This window comes from Pseudorca crassidens, chromosome 5, assembly GCF_039906515.1.
Source record: "Pseudorca crassidens isolate mPseCra1 chromosome 5, mPseCra1.hap1, whole genome shotgun sequence".
NCBI lineage: Eukaryota > Metazoa > Chordata > Mammalia > Artiodactyla > Delphinidae > Pseudorca > Pseudorca crassidens.
The window spans coordinates 62,482,556-62,501,352 of record NC_090300.1 but is presented as its reverse complement, the minus strand read 5'-3'; the positions used below and the strand labels follow the sequence as shown (position 1 = coordinate 62,501,352).

At 44.4% G+C, this 18,797-nt stretch overlaps 1 protein-coding gene across 3 annotated transcripts in view; it reads right to left on the bottom strand.

Moving 5' to 3' along the window:
- Positions 1–18,797, bottom strand: part of USP13 (ubiquitin specific peptidase 13) — a 121,605-nt gene that overhangs the window by 33,463 nt on the left and 69,345 nt on the right. For all 3 annotated transcript variants that reach the window (XR_010943574.1, XM_067738127.1, XM_067738126.1), the window contains exons 11-16: positions 14,043–14,168; positions 12,773–12,926; positions 10,209–10,383; positions 4,647–4,735; positions 2,147–2,269; positions 772–798 (exon numbers count right to left, since the gene is read on the bottom strand). Coding sequence is in view for 2 of the 3 variants with exons in the window: in XM_067738127.1 (XP_067594228.1) it covers positions 772–798; positions 2,147–2,269; positions 4,647–4,735; positions 10,209–10,383; positions 12,773–12,926; positions 14,043–14,168 (694 nt within the window). In the remaining variant the exon portion in view is untranslated. The remainder of the gene's footprint in view (positions 1–771; positions 799–2,146; positions 2,270–4,646; positions 4,736–10,208; positions 10,384–12,772; positions 12,927–14,042; positions 14,169–18,797) is intronic.

Genomic DNA, 18,797 nt, shown 5'->3' with positions numbered 1-18,797 from the left:
CAAAATTGGCCCCAGAAAGGAAATAGGGAGGTCTAAGCCATGTGATCAATCACGTAAAGCGTTTGCAAAGTAAAACACTTGAACTTCTACATTAACAACAGTGTCTCCAGAAAGGCTTTGTAGACAAAAAGATTCAGAGTATTTTGTGTTACACACGCCTCCTTCCTGTTAATTAATATCTAAATGTTCCCTATAAATAGTTTATTTTTTTCATGTTCTTTAGAAAATCAAGAGTATCAACTCTCACAGGTAATTACAAGAACTAAACGACTACAAAACTGACAAACAATCAGATGGAACTAACACCCTTAAGAGTATTAATTAACACTACCACGTCCTGTCAGTGGTAGACCTTCATTATGTGTCCAGAAGCAGGAGTGGAAAAAGTGACAGGCCACTGTGCCATCACTGCAGAAGGAGGCCTACTCGGGGCCAAAGAGGGAAGAAATGGCATCATTATCCCCCGTTCACACACGAGGAAACTGAGGCTCAGAGAAGTTAAGTTAACGATTCTAGATCACACAGTCACAAATGGCAGAGCTGAGATCCCAGCTCAGGGCTGCTTCGCTCTCACACTAATGTTCACTCTCCTGAACCACAGGGCCACCTAATCACCAAGTCACTGGTTTAGATTTGCTGCTACCTCAACTTGCAGACCAAGGACTGTGCCCACCCGGAAAAGCTGCACATACACAGGTACAGAACACAGATAAATGAGTTAGACCGGTAACAACAGTAGGACACTGAGAAAAAAACATAAAAGATACATACGGTCTATCAACTGGTTCATCAGGCGATCTGGAAATTAAAGGACAGGGAGGGAAGTGAGACCAAACCACGGCAAAGTGTTCTGGAGAAAGAAAAAGAGTTAATCCGGAGCACTTGCTCACCACCCACCCCCCTTGAGATCCCACACTGTTGTCAGCCCCTCCGTCCCCCCGTCAGACCACCCCAGCCTGCACGACAGGAAGGAGGGAGAATACCAGGTTTCAGGCATTTAGAGCAGATAAACAAGACGCTCTGCTTATCATCTTATTGAACTAAATAATTTCTCTCCCTGTACTTCTAAGAACTCTGTATAATTACAAACCAAGGACTGTTACTGAACATGAGAGAAAGCAGGAGCAATGGTAATAAACCATCTTGTATTTCTCTGACACTCAAGACTGATCTCTTCTTTCTAGAACCTCTTTAATGAACCACCTGTACCCCACATAACCCAGGCTGCCCCACCTACAGGCCCCTTCCCTGCTCTCCGTCCTCTGTAATTTAGCATTTAGAGAATAATGTAACACAGGTGCCGACGCTGAATCCTAGCTTGCTCCTCCTGGATTCACCTTACCCCAACATGGTCACCAATAATATACACTGCTCAGCTGATGGAAATCCTGTGGTGGCAGGGCCCCCAGCCATCTGGCACTATTAGCTAATGTACCTAATTAACTCATTACGAAGGTGAACAGTAAATAGGTGGGCAAACAAAGCCAGAATGAAAGTGATTTCACCAGAATAACTGAGCTAGTAATGAAACCAAGATTTCTCCACACTGCTTTTGGACTCACAAAGGCAATCATTTTTTGCATGTCCTTTTCCTTTCAAAAGTTAAGTATTTTGAACAAGGACTACTTTAAGGTTCAGAGAGTAAGAGAAACCCAAACCGCTCCCTTGCTATGAAGCAGTGACAAAGATGGGGAGGTGAGACATGGGCAAGATTTTTAAAACCAACACACACGGTTGAATTTCCCTTTTCGGTTCTCTAAAGGTACTCCAAGGATACAGCTCCCCCAGACGAAGAGCCCACTGAAAACACACCCCTTCTCTTCCCCACAGGCCCATTAGGGGAAAGAGGGAGGCAGGGAGGGAGGCAAAGTCAGAGGCAACGTAACCTAAGAACTTTCTGGAGATTTGCTGCCCTCTGCTGCCAGTGATTTCCACGGGCCCATTTCCACCACTCACGATGGGTCTCTGTGCCTCTTCCCATGACTACTGTAAGCTTACAGTTGCAGCCAGGCTTCACTTCTGTGTGTCCACAGTGGGTTGCAACACAGGAAGGCACCAAGGGACAAGGGAGTGGTGGAAGAAAAGGGACCATTCCAGCACAGGAGGGGGGAGGGGTCGAGAAGGTCCTCCTAGCAGAAGATGGTACCTTTTGAGTCATCAGGAATAACTACGGGGGGGCTGATGTCCGGAAGTTCCTCCTCTCCTGGCTGTAACCCCCTGGCTCGGAGATGGTTGATATCAAGTAGGTCTGGCATATCAATAGAAACATCTGCAAAACGAGAGAGATTATATCCACTGGGCTCTCCAAATACCCACAATCACCTCCTAAATCCAACACCATTAACTCTATGCACAAGTGTCTAGGCAGAGCCAAGGGATGCTTTACAGTTCCCTGGAGTAAATCACGGGACCAGAAGACTCACTGAGACTGATAGGATTTTAATGCAGAGTCAGGGGAAACACAGAGGCAGGGTTTCACACTGAACAAGAACAAACGAGGGAAACCAGAGGTTGAAAACTGGGAGCCCACAGAACACTTGTAGACACTTTCTGCTTGATGTTTTTAAAATGTTGGCAACAAATTCCAATTTTTAAATTGGAAAATGTAATTCAGAAGTCCAGATTTCCAACTCATTTTGAAAAACAAATACCTGTAGCAGAGTCTCACGCGGCAACAACCGCCTGGGGCTGATCTTTAGCTCCCACTCTAGGGCACCGTGTACCCTCCGTGCCCGTCCGTCACAGACCCACCACTCCCATGACCCTGAGCATCATATTTGTGCTATTCTGATTCTTATGGCAGAGAAATGTTTTCTTAATCCACGTCTTCATGCAAAATGGGAGCACCCAAGAAAGATCAAGACTGCTATCGCTACCTGTTTCCTACACCCAGCCTACTTCTTTTATTTACATGATCACCCTGTCCTTATTAGGCATCTGAGTTTGCAACCTGTAGTTTATGCCTTTTCTCAGATCATGATGGGTACTGTGATTATTCTACCTAAGGTAATAAAGAATGAAGCTTTAAAGAAATTAATTGAACCTCAAATGTATTCGTCTTGAGGAACATTTTTTTTTTTTTAACTTCTCAGCCCAGTTGTCATTGTGCTGACTTACTCAAATACAAAATGTATCAGTCTAACAACCTGTTGAGATTTATAACTGCACACATTCGGATATGGTCCTAGTGGAAAATGGGTTCAAATGTTGGCAGAGGACATGTCTCTCGGGCTTGCAAACAGAACCTGAAAATACTATCCCCAAAACCAATTATGATGCTAGGTATGTAAATCCTATTTTTAAAACCACCACCCAAAGAAAAGGCTTAGTTAAAAAAAAATTTAAATCTCAGCAGACAGCAAAATCAAACACAATGTCTGACCAACAAAATCAATACAACTGTTCCTCAACAGAAAATTTCAGGTTCATTAAAGAAAGCTTTGAGGCTGCTTTAATTTCAGCAAGACTGTGAAATCTGATCTGAGTTTTTTATCCTTTACCGATATTCGAAGGACAAAGAAAACTGTTTCCAAAGCAGTTCAAAGTCTTGAGAAGTCAGTTTTCTCTCTCAGGTCCAGGGAGGAAAGGCTGAGTGACAAGCAGCCTGCCCTCTGCCCTCCTCCCTGCCCACAAAATTATTCCACCAGGAAAAGCAGGATAAACTACAGGCTCACACGCTGCATAATGCCACGTGGAAACAAGTGCTATGCAAACTGTTAGTGCCAGAGGTTTCTGGGAAATCACTCCCTCGACTTTACATTCTTTTTACTTATTGCCTTCAGATGAGCAGATGAGTGCTTAATTAACCAGCATAGGGACTGATTGTTGTTTTTTAAGTGCTCAAAAACATAAAAACTTTAAAAGACTGGCAAACAGTCTGAAGTACTTGCTTGAGAAATCAGAGGGTAAAACTGTACATCCTTCCACGGCCCTGAGGACAGCCTAGGAACACCTTGATATTCAATCGAGATGATGGAGAAAATGTTCCTCTGCATTGTCTGGAAAGCTAACCTCTAACAATGGTCAAGGGCCTTTAAGATTAGCAAGAAAGCCCACTTCAGCCAAAGTCACGTCCCTTTCTTGACTTTTTAATACAACTGACTATACTCATGTTATTATTAACAAAATGCGTATGACTTAAGCAAATGTCATTAGCCACACCTGCCTGCTTCAGAGGCAGAGGCAAGATGCTAAGAAGAGAGTATATTTTCAATTACTTGCACCTCCAAGTGTGGTTTTCGGACCAGCAGCATCAGCATCACCTGGGAACGTATTAGAATAAAGCACTCCTGGGCCCTCCCACCCCCAGACCAGCTGAATCAGCACCTGCATTTTACCAAGATCTGTTCAAGTTTGAGAAGCATGGTTTGATAACGTGAGGCTCCTGTTTTCACTCTTAGAATCTGGTCATTCCAGAACCCATTATTAGAGGGATGGGTTAGCATGTGGCAATAATTTTTTTTTTTTTTTTTTTACTATCAGTGCTTATCATATATTCTTATCTTTCAAAAGAGAAAAGTGGGAATCACGGAAAAAGAATGAAATGAAACTGTTTCTGGCAGCCAGCCACATGGGCTCTTTCACATGCCATGTTTTTTAAATAGCTAATTTGATGTTACAAGCAAAAGCATGCAAAAGATACCTACCAAATTTTTTGGGAACCCAGTCAAGACCAAAAGTGAACTTCTTTATCTGCACTACCAAGTATTCAGGGAATGAGGCAAAGCGAGATGTTCTGGGAAACACAAGGGGATTAGATCAATGAAACAAGGCAATATGAATACAGTTCACGAAGCATCAAAAGCTGTGTCTGAGGCACACCCCGCAGTTCCAGTGGCTGCACTGATGAGGAGGAACACGCACACACACCTGAGTGGACACACACTCACCACCTCACCATTCATCCTGGCCTTTTCACGAGAAGAAAATGTTTAACAAGGACCATGTTGTCCCTGAGGATGATTTTGGGCACGTTGCAAAATTATTACTTTTACTTTGCTGTGGCATTTTATAGTTCTGAAAAGTGGTTTTCAACCATAAACATTTGTTTTCTTCTAAAACCCTTGCTAGAATTTAGTATATGTATTTGTAGGTGTGTGTGGGCACCTGTGCACTGTGTTTGTGTAGGTTTGAAAAAGCTCCCTGAGCAATCCTGACACACACCCAACCTGCTCCCACTAAGAGTCTCTATCTGGTAGCACAGAGTTTCCATGAGGAGGGTTTATTGGAAATTTGGTTGAGGCTGACTATTGGAAATGCCAGGGCCTCATTAAAATACTACTGCACCTAAAATCCATGGCCACATGGATCCTAAAGGTGTGTGTATATATCTAAATCTGGGCCTTAAATTAAAAAATTAATATATATGGTCAATGTCTTAAGTTTCACTTCAGACTTTCAGGAATGCTTAATTGCCTGAACGTGAGTTTGACAATTTTATGCACAAACTATTCAATTTATACACCAAATTCATGCCCCGGTTCCAGCTCATTCTCTCCACATTTATTATCTTGTTTTATAACGACCATTTCCATTTAAGTGTCAATGTGGGTACAGTAGGTATATGGAAAAAAGAAAATCAGCTGTAGACAGATACTATAGGTACCTTTTAAAATAAAAGATTCTAGAACATGCTCCTTACAAACTCTACTTTTCAAATCTAGTCACTGCCTTCTATGTGACATGCATCTTCCCAGAATTCAGAAAACAACGCTAATGCATTGCTGCCCCCTAGTGTACAAGAGAAGCCACGGTTCAGGGGCAGAGGACTGTCCAAAAAGTGTCAAAAGGCTTGGATGCTACTTAATTCACTCCAAATTGGACCCTTTTTGAAGCTTCATCTTCACATTTACAAAATAGATTTATTAATAATTTCTACCTGCCAGGGCTGTGCAATGTTCATGAAATGACATGAAACCACCTGGCACACAAGACTGTGCTGTGTATATCTAAGGAATCAGCATGATTATTATTTTGTCATGAAAGAGCTAGAATCCACGAGGCCCTGGACACTGACCTGGTTTGTCACTGATCTGTATTTTGCCACAGGCAAGTCACTTACCCTCTCTGGATCTCAAATTCTCCATCATAAGGAGGATAGAAGGGTACAGGCAATAATATAAGGGAGTTCTTCAAAAACCAGGAGCTGAACTATCATTAGCCTGCCTCACTTTCCAGAAATTATACATTACTGCTAATTAGGTTTTCCTATCTTCTGAGAAGCAGTAATATCAATACATTATCATTCTTAAATACAGATGAATCCTCAGTTTCACCAAAAACCAAGAAACTCCATCTGGTATTTTCAACCACTGTAAAAATGTCCTCTCTGACCCCTTCCTCTTACCACATTCACTTAAAAACTGGAAAATATATAATAGTGAAATCAACCAAAAGTCCTCAGTAACTCAATGATTTCCAAACTGTGGTTCAGGAGCCCAAAGACTCTTGCAGTTGCTCTGCAGTCAGTATCCGGGTGAGGAATCAGCCGGTAATACCATGGGGTGGGAGGCAGTGGAGGAAACTCGAGGCTGGTCGGCTGGGGGGACTGGCGAGGGATAATTTAACACATCACTTTGTTATGGGTAGCTACCAACCTAAGAGTACCAGAAAGCAGGTTAGATGGTGCCCACATTATATTTACCCTAATAGGTAAACATTCCTTATTCATCTTTGTAACCTCTATAGGGTCTTAAGCTGAATCACACATGTAGTGACGACTGCTCAATATACATGTGTTCAATCTCAATGAATACTTGGCATTCATTCATTAGAGGCTTGGGACATCAAGTTTGTTAAATCCAGCAAAGTTATACACCACTTACCCTCTTATTCCTAAAATCATGCCTGGAATTAAAATTTTTCTTGAAAAGTTATGTATTTAATAAATACCATTAGAATATAAATCATTCAAAAAGGTCTAGACAGACACAGAGCAAATTTACCTCAAAGAATTGTTACGGGAACGGAGTTAGGACATAAAGTGCTTAGAACTTTATGTCCTAAGTGCCTGACAACAATACTTTATCTATTGACAACTTATTATTATTTAAAATATAACAATTGTTCACTTATTACAATTCAGGCAAAAACATTATGAAAGCCTTAAATATATATAAACTGTCCCTCTCCCTGAAATTGACTATTTTATTGAAAACCTGGTCGCTAAAAAAATACAATTCTATCCTTTCCACTAAATATGTTGAAAACATGATAATCAACCAAATTGTACAATCCAAGGCAAAAAAAAAAGTAATGTAGTAACAATTACAGTATATATTTACTCCACCAGACACTGTACAAAGCATTTTATGTAGCTTATCTGTCTTAATCCTCACCTCAACCCTATAAAGAAAGTTATTTTATTATTCCTAGTTTACATATAAGGAAAGAGGCTTATGGAGGTGAGGTCACTTGGCCAAGGTCACATACCAATAAGTTCTATGCTGAGGATTCCAACGCTGCCAGTCTACCTAAAGCTTGTGCTCTGGAACCCCACACCGTGCTTTTCTCTTCGTAAATGATAAAGGTCAAGACAAAATCTCTCCCTGTTGACCCTTAATCCATGAGCTGCTTGAGGGTCTTGTTCAATTCATTGCCCAGAATATACTAGATGAGCAATAATATTTGCTGGGTGAATAAAATTTCCAAACACTAATATTCTTCCCAGTCACTGTCTGTTCAGGACCAATTAAGGGAAGGCTCTTTATGTCTGGTCCATACTGACCCAAGATCTACCAAGAGGACATCTTTTGCCTCTTCCTGGCCTTTCAGACTCTGGGTCTAACACAAGAAAAATTCAAGGCCCCAAATTAACATCATAAGGAGATAATGTCTATACTATTGGCAATAAGAAAAGGCAAGAAAAAAAGATCTTTTAGGAATCCACTGAACTGGTTTCCCCAAAACTATTATTTGAAACATGATAAGGTATAATAAGGAATAAACAAGGCTATATAAGGATTATAAAGATACAAACATAAGCAAGCACGATAAGAAATATGCGGGCAGTGTACAACACAAGGATTAAGAGTTTAAACTTTGAACTTGAATGCATTCCAAGTCTGCCACTTAGTGGCCAATTACTTCTTTTATTTCCTCGTCTGTAAAATAGGGAGAATAATGCACCTACCTCGTAGCAATACTAAGAGGATTTAAGTGATAACTGATGGGAGACACTTAGCACATAACCGGGAATAATAAATGTGCCATAATGGTCGTTGCTTTGTTACCCTAAAACATTTAACCATAAGAGCATGTGTGTATGCAAAAGACAGAGAAAATTTAATATCTACTGTTAAGGCTTAGAGAAAACAGAGAACCCTCCTCAAGGATGCTAGGTTAATTATGTTAGCACTGCCTACAACTAAATATTTTGTAGCATTTGAGGAGAAAATCAAGTCAGCACGCATTATTCCTCCACTCAGGTGTAAGAAGGAATTGGGTGGTGACTTTGCCCCAGGATAGAACGCAAGCTGGGAAGTGGACACAGGAGAAGAATCCAGATCTCCCAGGGATCAGAAACTGTCTCTGTGGAAAGCTAACACCTCCTAGCTCCACTTTAAAGATGGGCCTTTTCCTAGTGATGAGAAGGCGCCTTCCCTAAGGCCCAGAGAGTGACATACTCTCTGGGCCTTAGGGAAGACTCGCCACCACTTTACTGAAGAGCACAAAAGGGTGACCAAGTGGACAGGCCAATGAAGACCACTCTGCAGCTCACATGTGATGCTGGGGGCTTTCTAAGCCTAGAAAGCCCCCGATCACTTCCACCCCATACAGTATCAGAATTAAAGCACAAAGAGAAAAGGATGTTTGAGGAATCTTCAGCCTACTGTCAATAATTAAATTTAGGAAAACAAATAAATAAAAATCAACACGCTGTACACAAAGTCACACAATGTTGTATATATTTCAAAAAGTTGAAAGAAAAAAGTTGTTTCCACCACTAATATAATATAGTGTGTAGCTTTCTAACTGCCCAAAGATGTGTCCAGGTTGTAGTGAAGAGAATCTTGAACATTTAACATGCCAGCTCACCAACTGTTATCTTCAAGGACACACACAAACATACGCACGCGCGCACACACACACACACACACACTCCAAAACTGAGCAGTCCTCGGATGAAAACTTACCCCACAATGGATAACGGATAATTGAACTATTATTAATCTCATTTAGATATGAAGAAACTTTTAAAGGAAATTATTGTAAGAAAATATGGCTTTTTTTAAGCTCTTGAAATAAATTCTTGTTTTCCCATTTTTAACACATGAAGTCGTCATCTGAAACAGAGGCATCCTGAGAGATGGCTATCACACAGAATAAGTAATTCAGGTTTGACTGCTACTTGAAGTTGTGATAAAAACAGCCAGCAGTAGCTCGTCCATGCTTCCCTGCCCTTCACATCAACAAGAGCTCAGGCATAGCCTAGAAGAAAAATGGCTGAAGAATATCTGGAAGTAGTAAGACTACCAGAGTCTAACTTTCAGACCTTCCCCCTTTTTAGGCCACTGTAAATACTCTTTCTCCAGCTATATGAAGTGTGCCGGCAAAGACTTGACTGTATTAAATCAATTAAGGTGTCAAGTGGAGAAAAAAAAAATTTTGTTAATGTACCTGACAATAAGGCTCACAATATAGAAAACAGAACATCTCCTGACCACATCCTGGGCAGCTCATTGGAACAATGCTCAGGAGCCCTGATGTCCACTTTGAGATACCCTGAGACCCCAGATCTCCAGGCAGGTACACACAGCCACCAAGTTCTAAGCCAAATCTTTCATTTTGGAATCAAAAATCTATCAAAGTGGAGTATAAATACTTAAGACTATCATAAGTATTTTTCTAATTTCTTCATTAATATCATCTTGCCATGGATGGGGAGGGTTCTTGGCTATACCCTCGACAAAAAAAATATGAAAAGAAAACGCAAATTCCCTATAAGGGATAAACTACAACCTGGCTTAAAAAAAAAAAAAGCATTCCTTGCACATGATACAGATTACAACAAGCCTGTTTTACTGGACAGGTCTCACACAAGTGAGGTCTACAACAACTAGTGCTGTGTAAATCATAATCCCATCTTGCCACACATGAGCAAGCATGCAGACCTGTACAATGCCCCCCAACCCTTCCCTAACCCGGTCCCCACCTCTCAAGGCCCCCTCCTTATCCTACTGCCACCACACAAGTGCGCACACACTTACTTCACACCCGCAGACTTTGCTTGTAGGGCGCTGCTCCAGAAATCATCAACGTTTTCTGGTTCAGAAAAGGCCTGAAGGCAGGCACTAAATGGTATCTTGGCACGAACCAGCTCGGGAAGGGGTCTTCTGTTTGCTTCTGCTTCCCTTCTTGTTAGTTCATAGGCGATCAGTTCATCTGAATAAAAGAGCAAATGAATGACTTTGCAATCAATTTCGTGAAATGAAAAAGACCCCCTTGAACAATGAACCATCTTCACTGAAGGTTTCTGGGGTGGGGCAGGATTGCTTACTTGCTGCCCTCCACAGAACCAGAGGAGCCTGCTGAAATCCTGTTTAGAGTGGCACTGCCAGGATGCAGTGAGCCATTCATAATTTTTTGCCTGTTCCCCTTTGAGACTGACGGGAGGGAACTGTGAACTCCAGCCCAGGTGAGAGGTTCAGACCACGCATGTGCTGTTAAGTGATCCACAAACCTGGACTTTCATTTGTCCAGAGGTCAAGGCTGGTTTGATCCCAATACCACCCTCTAATCACAAAGTCTTCACACCAGAGAATTTCACACTGAAAGAAATCCAAGGGCTCACCTCTTCCCGGCCCTTCACTATGATTAGAGGTCATGGAGGGTGCAGACCAAAGAGCAGGATGAACTATAAGGACCGCAGTTATCCAGGGCACCCAGCCCATGATCCTACCCAGCACTGCCAAGACAACTTCGTGTTGGCGTTACCCGACACTGCAGAGAGCAGAGCGGCCAACCTAGAAGGCCTTTCTACACTATCCCTGTTCAAATGGTTACACACCAAGGGAAAAAGAAGTGAGTGCACCGTGAACTTCCCAAGAGTCAGCAGATCTGCTCTTGGAAACTACCTGCAAGTCAAAATTTTATATAGATTTCAAATGGACCTTTCTGGGAATTTCTTCTGTTACAAAAAAATCCCTTCTGATTTATCAGGTTTTAGACACACTGATATACCTTTGTGTTTTCTTAAACACATCTGAATATGCTTTCACAGTTCATTCCCCAGTCCAAAATCAGTTTATGATGGACTTCTATCTAGGATGCTAGCATTAGGTGTTCCCAGCAATCAATTTCCTGAGACTAAATTTTAAGTCTCCTTTCTGAAAAAAAAGGAGATTTACCACTCATAAAGTCTGAGTTAGGATCACAGAACTGAGCACAATATGTGAGTATCCCCAAGGTAGGCAAGAGACAGCAATTAAGCCTAGTGCTAAAAAGGAAACAAACCACAGACACCCCCACCCCCATTTCTACTTTGTATAATGAGTAAGAATTTAAAACCTGGTCAAAAGCTGCATGAGTTTATAGAAAATGGAAATCGTTTCATCTTAAAATCATCATAATCACCATTTTCCAATTAACACAATAAAGTAACTACACCTCAAACAAACAAAAAAAAAAAGGAAAAACGCCAGCCAGGGAGTCATTAAACCTTACAAAAATGACCAGTTCACAGGAAATAAGCAATCTAGCAGATATTTCTCCTTTTTCTGCTTCTAAGATGTTAATTCTAAGAAATACCATTCATCTATTCTGCTTGGAAAGAACCAGATCAGACTGACTGAAGGAACCTTCCCCTGAGGTCCCCCCACCTTCCTCCTGCTTCCAAGGTCCAGAGACCCTTCCAAGGAGCCTCGCCCCACAAAGAGCCCTGCCACACTTTATCTCCCACAACAGGCATCTTACTCGGATGCCAAAGCTGGATTATTTTTAAGAGGCCTCTCTCTGCTTGAATGTCTCACATCAAAACATGCAGCTCTGGGGCTTCCCTGGTGGCGCAGTGGTTGAGAGTCCGCCTGCCGATGCAGGGGACACGGGTTCGTGCCCCAGTCCGGGAGGATCCCACATGCCGCGGAGCGGCTGGGCCCGTGAGCCATGGCTGCTGAGCCTGCGCGTCCGGAGCCTGTGCTCTGCAACGGGAGAGGCCACGGCAGTGAGAAGCCCACATACCGTGAAAAAAAAACCCCAAAAAACCATGCAGTTCTGGGGCATCCCTGGTGGCACAGTGGTTGGGAGTCCGCCTGCCGATGCGGGGGACGCGGGTTCATGCCCCGGTCCGGGAGGATCCCATATGCCACGGAGCGGCTGGGCCCCTGGGCCATGGCCGCTGGGCCTGCGCGTCCGGAGCCTGTGCTCCGCAGCGGGAGAGGTCGCGGCAGTGGGAGGCCCGCGTACTGCCAAAAAACAAACAAACAAAACAAAAGAAAAAGTAACATGCAGTTCTGATCACTCCCCTCAGACTTTCCACACAACTTGTGAGTGATAATATTACAAATAATTTCCTCTAAATTAAGCTGCCTCTAAACCAACCAGGTGGTCAAATTTATAGGCACTGAAGTAGGTTCCCTCCATAAGCCCTCCACAAAAATGTCAGAAAGTCACATGGGGACTGAGGAAAAGATGAAAAGAGACATGCAAACCAGACACCGTCCGGGCTGGGTCTGCTCCTGATATGACTTCGCAGAGACTGAACTGCAGTATCGCTGACTTGAGGGTTTTCACGTGTGAAGAAGCACACTGCTCATTTCCCACTTTAGAACGTTACCCTTGTTGGTTGCCGCCTCCATGGCCACAGGTAACTGCATCAGGTAATCCACCCTCTCCGTGTAGCGGACTTTTCGGGTCTGACAGCACTGAATACGTTCTTCCACCAAAAACCGAAAAACATCACTTGGGTTTTCTGAGCCAATGCGGTTCCTCTGAAGGTTGGATTATAACAAGTTAGTAAATTTGTGGATATTAAGCCATGAATAAAAATGAGCACAGAATCAAATATAAAGCTGGTGTAAAGATCTGGTGTTACTAAACGCTCCCCCTGGGCATGCCAGTTCACCAGAGTACAGGAAAAGACTGGTAGTTACCTAAAGTCCAAAAATGGGAGATTGGTTAAATACAGTTCATCATGTGAATTAATATTATGCAGCCGTTAAAAGTCATGTCAGAGGGACTGACCTAGAAAGAATTAGAAGAAAGGAGATGTGGAAGCCCAACTAAAGAAAAAGGGAAAAAAAAAAAATCAAGGACTGCCCTGGAAAAATTAAGCCATGTATGATATGATTATATAAATGCACTAATGTAAATTATACAGAAATAAAAAAGAAATCATGCTATATTCCAGTAGGTGATGACGTGGCAAAACGTTCACAACAGGTTAAGTGAAAAACACTGCTCACAAACCAACACGTAGAAAATGGATAGCACCTGGAAAATGCCTGGGGGGGGAAGGGTCAGACACCAAAATGTTAGCACTGCTTGTTTGTGGGAGCACGTAGCATGGGAGGTTTTGATTTTCTCCTTTGTGCCTATGTTTCCACAAGGAACACATCCGTCATCAGGAAAAAAGTAGTTATTTTTTAAGAGAGGGGAAAAAAGCCTTTAATCATGAATTCTCAGTGGCCTTTAAAAAACCACAGCATTTATTAATGTGAGTCGACTCTGCTTTGAGCCGAGTGACCATCTCAGAGTGATGGCAGGAGGACACCAAACACCACATGGAACTCTGAAGGAGCTTATCACAGAGACAAAAAACAAAAAAGGCAAATGAAATAATGGATAAACACTCCCAGAACACGTTCAAATTAGGAGGAGAACAGAGAGTCCCCTAAGCGCCCAGGAGGCCGGGCACGAGGGGCAACTACATCAAGCAGTCCGAGCAGAGAAAGGCCCAAAGACGCCGACTCTGAAGCGGCCTGGCCAGGGAAAAACTTAGGTGGGGAGTGGGGGGGCGGAGCATTCCAGCCACACCAGCGGGGACTGCACGCAGGGGTGGGCACACTTCTGACAACCCTTCTGAGCATTTCTGAAGACTGACTTACCTCTACTAGATTCACCAGGTGCAAGAAAAATTCCTGGGCATCCTGCTGTCTGTTGGAGGAGAATTCCGGGTGGCTCCTGCTCACAAAGGCCTTAAACATGCGTGGTGAGATCCCATTCTGTTGAGGCTAAAAAATAAAAATAAAACCAACTCACAATACTTTCATACACATTAGCAGCACTAAGTGGACAGCAGGGTGGGGATTAATATTAGCCCCGATTTCAGATAAGAAAACTGAAGCCCCCGTTAGCTAAATAGTGATAGCGGCCAGCATGCACTGGATGTTGGTTATGTACCAAGCACTGTGCTATGAGCCTGACATGAGAACAGGATGGGGCTCTTCCTGTTGACTTCCTCTGAAGGAAGTTAAAGAAGAGGAGAGGTCTACAGCATCTCCTGTCCCGTCCCGCCCATGAGAGAACAGGAGAAAAAGTAAAGGAAATGGCTCTGCAACACCCCAGGCAACCACTGCAGAGCTGCGGGCTCGTGGAGCTCCCAGGAGCTTGCCCTCACCTGGAGAAGCGGAAGGAGGCTGCCTGCAGCTGCCAGGATGGGAAGAGCAAGGACAACTTTGGCTGACGAGGATGTGTGACCTTCCCCGGGGGCTAAAAGGACAGCTCAGAAGGCAGCCAGGCTCCCCCAGAGAGGACACTGCATAAGATGATGGGAGGGCAGCTGAGGAGACTACAGCAGGAGCTGGGGGGGAGAGGGGGGGTTACAGAGGTCATCGGGGAGGGTATCAGATAAAAGGTCCCTGTGGAGGTCCCTGAGGGGACAAGCAGGGGTGGAGGGCATCTGTGAAGAACCACTAATGTGCCCCCCACAAAAAGGCCGGCCATGATAGAAGACTCATGGCAGCCAAGAGGGAGCAAACGCACCAGCTCAGGCAAAGGCTCTGCCTTGTCTCCAATCCCCCCAACCCTTGATCCTTGACTCTGGAGGGGCCAGAGGGGGTGGGAGGAGGCAAAGATGTGGAGCAAGGACAAACAAAGACCGGAGGATGCCGACGCCGACCCTTCTACACTGCTGGTTTCCAAGCCTCCCGAGCTTGGTAGCGGGAGAAGCTTTAAACTGGCTTTAATGTGAACTGGGCTTTTTTTTTTTGCGGTACGCGGGCCTCTCACTGTTATGACCTCTCCCATCGCGGAGCACAGGCTCCGGACGCACAGGCTCAGCGGCCATGGCTCACGGGCCCAGCCGCTCCGCGGCGTGTGGGATCTTCCCGGACCGGGGCTCGAACCCATGTCCCCTGCATCGGCAGGCGGACCCTCAACCACTGCGCCACCAGGGAAGCCCTGAACTGGGCTTTTTAATGCTGTACTCTGCAGGAAATCCAGGCACTCTGCCTGGGATACTCCGAAGAGGCAGAGTGGAAGATCCACATCACCTTTACAGACAGAGGTGGGCTCAGGATAAAGCTGTCTCCATCTAATAATGGTGCTGCATGTCACCTCGTTTAATACTCACAGTAACCCTGTGAAGAAGGTTCTACCATCTTCCTCATTTTGCAGCTAAGGAAACCGAGAACTGCAGAGAAGTGCCACAAAGGTCTGTCAACTGAAAGTGGTCTTACGACCAGATTACTATGCAGCCTGCAGAGAGCAGAACCAGAATGAACCCCAGGTTCTGATCCCGATTCCAGGCTCTCGGCAGCAAAGCCAGAGCGGCAGCTGTAGCACAGCACGTCTCAGTGAGACGAACCTCCCCCTTGCCAATCAAGCAGAAGAAGTAACTCATGTGCTCTCTGCAAAGGTGCACCCACTTCTCAAAACCTCCACAGGCTCAGCCTCCAGGCCACCTCCCCCTCCTCTGAAGTCCAGAGAAGTTGCTCTCTGGGCCATCACTGAGCACAGAGCACAACATGCCTCCTACTTCCTTTAACTTTCAGCCCGCTCTGGCCTGTCTCCTCCGCCTGACTGCAGTCCTTGGCAGGTGGAGGCCTTGTCTCACACTTCTTTGAGATCTGGACACCAGGGTCAATGCCCAGGGTCTAGAGGCCACGACAGGTGTGCACAATCACACAGTCAGATGCAACAGGTGATGGGAAAACTCCAACAGCTATCTCCCTGCCGCCACAGGGCAGCTCTACATATAAAATCTCTCCAACACACATGTTCTAAGCAACGTTTCTAATAAAACTCAGGTGAATTTTCCTGTCCTGCTGAAAATATATCTGACCTAGGCATCCAGCATTTCCCGACCACCTCCTTCATGTAGAACACGTTGGGGGTTCTGCCCTCCAAGAGCTGACAGACAACGGCGGGGTGGGGGCGTGATGAGACACAACACGTATCTATAACAAATGTTAGGGAACACTGCAGAGGACTTGAAACAGTGCTGACAGCTCTGGGAGAAGAACTCCCCAAAGTGGCAGCATCTGAGGGCTTGGAACCTGTACATAAATGACCAGCTTACACACACACACACACGAGGCTTCAGATGTGCTTCTAGGGCTAAGTGAAGACCAATTTATGGTGATCAGCTTAACTACCCACACATACACCTCCCAAAAGGAATGTAAAAGTTTGTAACTTTCCCCAATCACAATGCCGATGTATATCTACATGGTATCAGCCGACACACGCATGCAAAAATAATGCCTTACATTTGCATAATGACTAACACTTAGTCTTTCATTCAATAGAAATTTACCGAGTGTTATAAAATGTCAGACACTATTCTAGGTACCTGGATGAATATTCACTAGGTGCTAGGCATAGTTCTGAACATTTTATACATGCGTCTTACTTAAATCACCCAACTTCATGAGGTGATTACTATTATTATTTTCTCCACTTGACAGATGAGGAAACTGAGGCAAAGAGGAGTTAAGTAACTGGCCCAGGATCACACAACTAGAAAAGTCAATCGCAGCCTCTCTTTATCCGTCTGTCTTTCTCTTTCTCTTGTGTCCTAATACTGCTTGTTGCACACATGTGCCTAGCTCTCACCTCTGATGTACCTGAGTCCCTCTTACCAGTTGCTGTGAAGAGTATACAGTCTGTCTGGACTCTGGGCAAGCCCTCTTCAAACCCACGCACCCCTGGGGCCAACATCACAGGCCAGGCCAGCAATGACATGTCCACTCTGGGCAGTGAAGAGACACCGCTTGGAATACATCTATTCGTGTTGTGCATTTCGGCGTAGGCACGCACATAAGCACACACTCACTGCCTGCTGCTGCTGGTGTTAATTCTTGCAAGCTGTGCTTGGAACTTGAGGTGGCTGCCAGTCCCCATCAAAGCAGCTGCTTGGAAAAGTTTACTAACTTGCTGAAAACAGATTCTGAAAAGCTGGTTGCTGCTCTGTGCCACCACGTGGTTGTACAGCTGGGAGGAGACGTTTCAATGGAGACCCTGGTGAAAACTCCAGAGACTCAGCCCCCCACTTGGACTGCACCCCAGCCTCATTCATTCCCCTCCCAAGCCTCTTCTCTCTTGGTGCCCAGTTCTTTGTTTTCCCTCAACTGACCTTGCTTAATCCCTGGTGCAACAGACAAGCTATAGCTTGAGAACTGATGGTCACTGGGAAGTTATTTGAAAAGCTTCCTAACCGGAGAGATGCTGCCTCTCCCTCCCCACATCTCACGGCAGACCAGCTCCTGGCTCTCACAGCTGGGTTGGATTTATCTCAAACTCGGCTTCCCCACACTTAATGCCTAACCATCAGCTGACCCCTCTGCCTGCACCCACGTCCCACACCTATTCCATCTCTGATTTCTGAGGGGGGGTCTCACTAATTCCCATGTTCAACTATTACTATGTTCGCTTCGTGTCTGACAGAAAATCAGGTTATCAAAAAAATGAGCCTGAATCTAATGAAGCTTCCGGATCTAACTTCCAGCTTGTAAGAAACACAAGCTAAACAATACCTCAAGGAAGCAATCATTAGAGCAATCCTGGGGCAAATGATCCGGCTCCTTCAACAAACCAATCGCTTGTAAAAAGAGGGGGACTCTGAAAAGATGTCTTGGATACTGCAGGGGAAAATCTATATGTGGGCTGGGTATTGGCTGATACATTTTGTTGTAACACTTTAAGCAACTTTCAACATGATATTAATGTTTAAAAAAAAAGAAGGTATTCTAGTTACAGGTGCATACTGAATATTTACAGGGGAAAAGGATGATGCTTAGATTTTGTGTCAAAATACTGTGGGGAAAGGAGAGGAAGGGAAGGGAAAAATTGAGTTCAGGAGGGACTGATGAAACCATATTGGCAGTAATGGTGACTGCTGAGCTACATGATGGTACATGGACTCATTATACTTTGCTCTCTACGTGTGTGTATATTTGCATATTTAAATAATTTTTTTAAAAGGTCAGGCTCTAGAATAAGGCAGTTACTTCAAAGAAACCAAAGCCTAAATAAGAACCAAAAGGAATTCCCTGTCAGTCCAGTGGTTAAGACTTGGCGCTTTCACTGCTGTGGTCCGGGTTCAATCGCTAGTCAGGGAACTAAGATGCTGCAAGCCATACGGCACCGCCAAAATAAATAAACAAGAACCAAAGAAGTAAATCAAAGAAATAACATGTTTCCTGGTTGGCACTGGGTCAGTGTCATCACCTGAGTGTCCCCTACGGGCCCATCACCAAACAAGGCTAGAGAGATCAAACTGACCAAGAATCAGACCCGCCTTCAGGAAGCTCTTGCTCTTGCTGTGAGCTGCCCCTCGGACCCCAGAAGCAAAGGCTAGTCTTGACAACTAACTTTATAAGAGGGAGCCCCAGATAGTCTCCTAAATAGCACCCACCTAA